Source organism: Molossus molossus, unplaced genomic scaffold (assembly GCF_014108415.1).
Source record: "Molossus molossus isolate mMolMol1 unplaced genomic scaffold, mMolMol1.p scaffold_m16_p_2, whole genome shotgun sequence".
NCBI lineage: Eukaryota > Metazoa > Chordata > Mammalia > Chiroptera > Molossidae > Molossus > Molossus molossus.
Genome location: NW_023425355.1, coordinates 120,418,269 through 120,419,954, shown reverse-complemented (window position 1 = coordinate 120,419,954; position 1,686 = coordinate 120,418,269). Strand labels below are relative to the sequence as shown.

The window sequence follows — 1,686 nt, the reverse complement described above, 5'->3', positions numbered from 1 at the left end:
CAGAAATTCAAGTTCAGAGACTCGGAATTTTAAGTCAGGCAAAGGGCCTTACCAAATAAAAAATGTCAGCTCTAAGGAAAGGATTCGAGGACAACAAGTTCTTGCAGGATAGAAATGCTGTCGTACAATGTAAAACATCCCGTGCAGGTGCTCAGGCGGACTCTCCCGCCTCCCCCGGGGCTGAGATGGAACCTGCCTGCAGTGCGTCGCCCACGTGGGCCCCCCTCTGAGGCCCCCTCACGCCCCGCCCCCGCCAGGGATCCTCCCCCCGCGCTGCCCCCTCTCGCAACGTCCGATTAACGGTCGCTTCTGCCTTCTTCCTTCTTCCGGTCCCCCTCAGAGCCCAGCGCCGGCGGCCTGCCGCTCACTCCTGAGAAGGCCGGTCCGCAGCCGCCCTGGTGGCCCGCCCCAGGGACCTCCGAGGTCGCCACCGCTGCCCGCTGGGCCTTCAGCTGCCCTCGCCTACCACCATGGGGATGATCCGTCCCCGGCGAAGCCGCCGCCCCCGCCCGCGCCGCTGCCCGCCCCGCAGCCCGCCCCTCAACCCTCGCCATGACGCCCTGCTGACCTACTTGGCGGGAGGGCCCCCTCCAGAAAACCTGCTGCCTATGCTTCCGGGCGCGGGGCCTGCGCCTCAGGCCCCGGCTCCCGAGCCCCCAGCCGCGGCTCCCGAGCCTCCAGCGGGGCCCGGGCCGCTCTCGCTCGTGCGCCAGAACTACCACGCCCACTGCGAGGCCGCCATCAACAAGCAGATCAACCTGGAGCTCTACGCCTCCTACGTGTACCTGTCCATCGCCTTCTATTTCGACCGCCAGGACACCGCCCTGAAGCACTTCGCCAGCTTCTTCCTGTGGCAGTCCCGGGAGGAGAGGGAGCAGGCCCAGGCGCTCATGAAGCTGCAGAACCAGCGTGGCGGTCGCCTGCGCCTGCGCGATGTCAGGAGGCCTGATCGCAGCCAGTGGGAGAGCGGCCTGAGGGCCATGAAGAGCGCCTTGCACGTGGAGAGGGTCGTCAACCAGAGCCTGCAAGGCCTGTTCCAGCTGGCCTCCACCCGGAGCGACGCGCACCTGTGCGACTTCCTGGGGCGCCACCACCTCCGCCAGGATGTGAAGTTCATCAACCGCTTCGGCGCCAACATCGTCGAGCTGCGTCGGCTGGGGGCCCCCGAATCCAGCCTGGCCGAGTACCTCTTCGACAAGCTCGCCCTGGGCGCCAGCGCGAAGCCCTGAGCCGGGACTGCCTTCCCGAGAGCCACGGGCCGACTTCCTCGGGGCACCGTGCCAAGCATGCCTGTCGCCGTATTGCCCTTGCAAAACGTTCACTTCCGTTTTTCGGTTCAGGTTGTAGCATTTCTCGCAATAAAGTTATTGTTTCCTACGCAAATGAAGGTCTTTCATTGATTCGTGTGTGCAAAACCCTCACCTTTTGTTTTACGATAGGCATTCCGGAGTCTCTCCACCCAATCACGTGCAGCTCGGGATCTCCACGGCTGGAGGGAGGGGGTATTCCGTGGGGCCCTGGGCGGGGGGAGGGAGGATTCCGTGGGACCCTGGGCGGAGGGAGGGGGGATTCTGTGGGACCCTGGGCGGGGGGAGGGAGCATTCCGTGGGACCCTGGGTGGGGGGAGGGGCATTCCGTGGGACCCTGGGCGGGGGAGGGGGTATTCCGTGGGACCCTGGGCGGGGG

At 65.8% G+C, this 1,686-nt stretch overlaps 1 protein-coding gene across 1 annotated transcript; it reads left to right on the top strand.

The window, feature by feature from the left end:
- Positions 1 to 470: 470 nt before the first annotated feature.
- Positions 471 to 1,229, top strand: LOC118635489 (ferritin heavy chain-like). The gene has a single exon (XM_036270150.1). It carries the CDS (start codon positions 471 to 473, stop codon positions 1,227 to 1,229), a length of 759 nt encoding a protein of 252 aa, XP_036126043.1.
- The last annotated feature ends 457 nt before the right edge of the window (positions 1,230 to 1,686 follow it).

Excerpts from the sequence above, each read along its gene's own strand:
- LOC118635489 (XM_036270150.1), top strand. The coding sequence starts at position 471 with ATGGGGATGATCCGTCCCCGGCGAAGCCGCCGCCCCCGCCCGCGCCGC.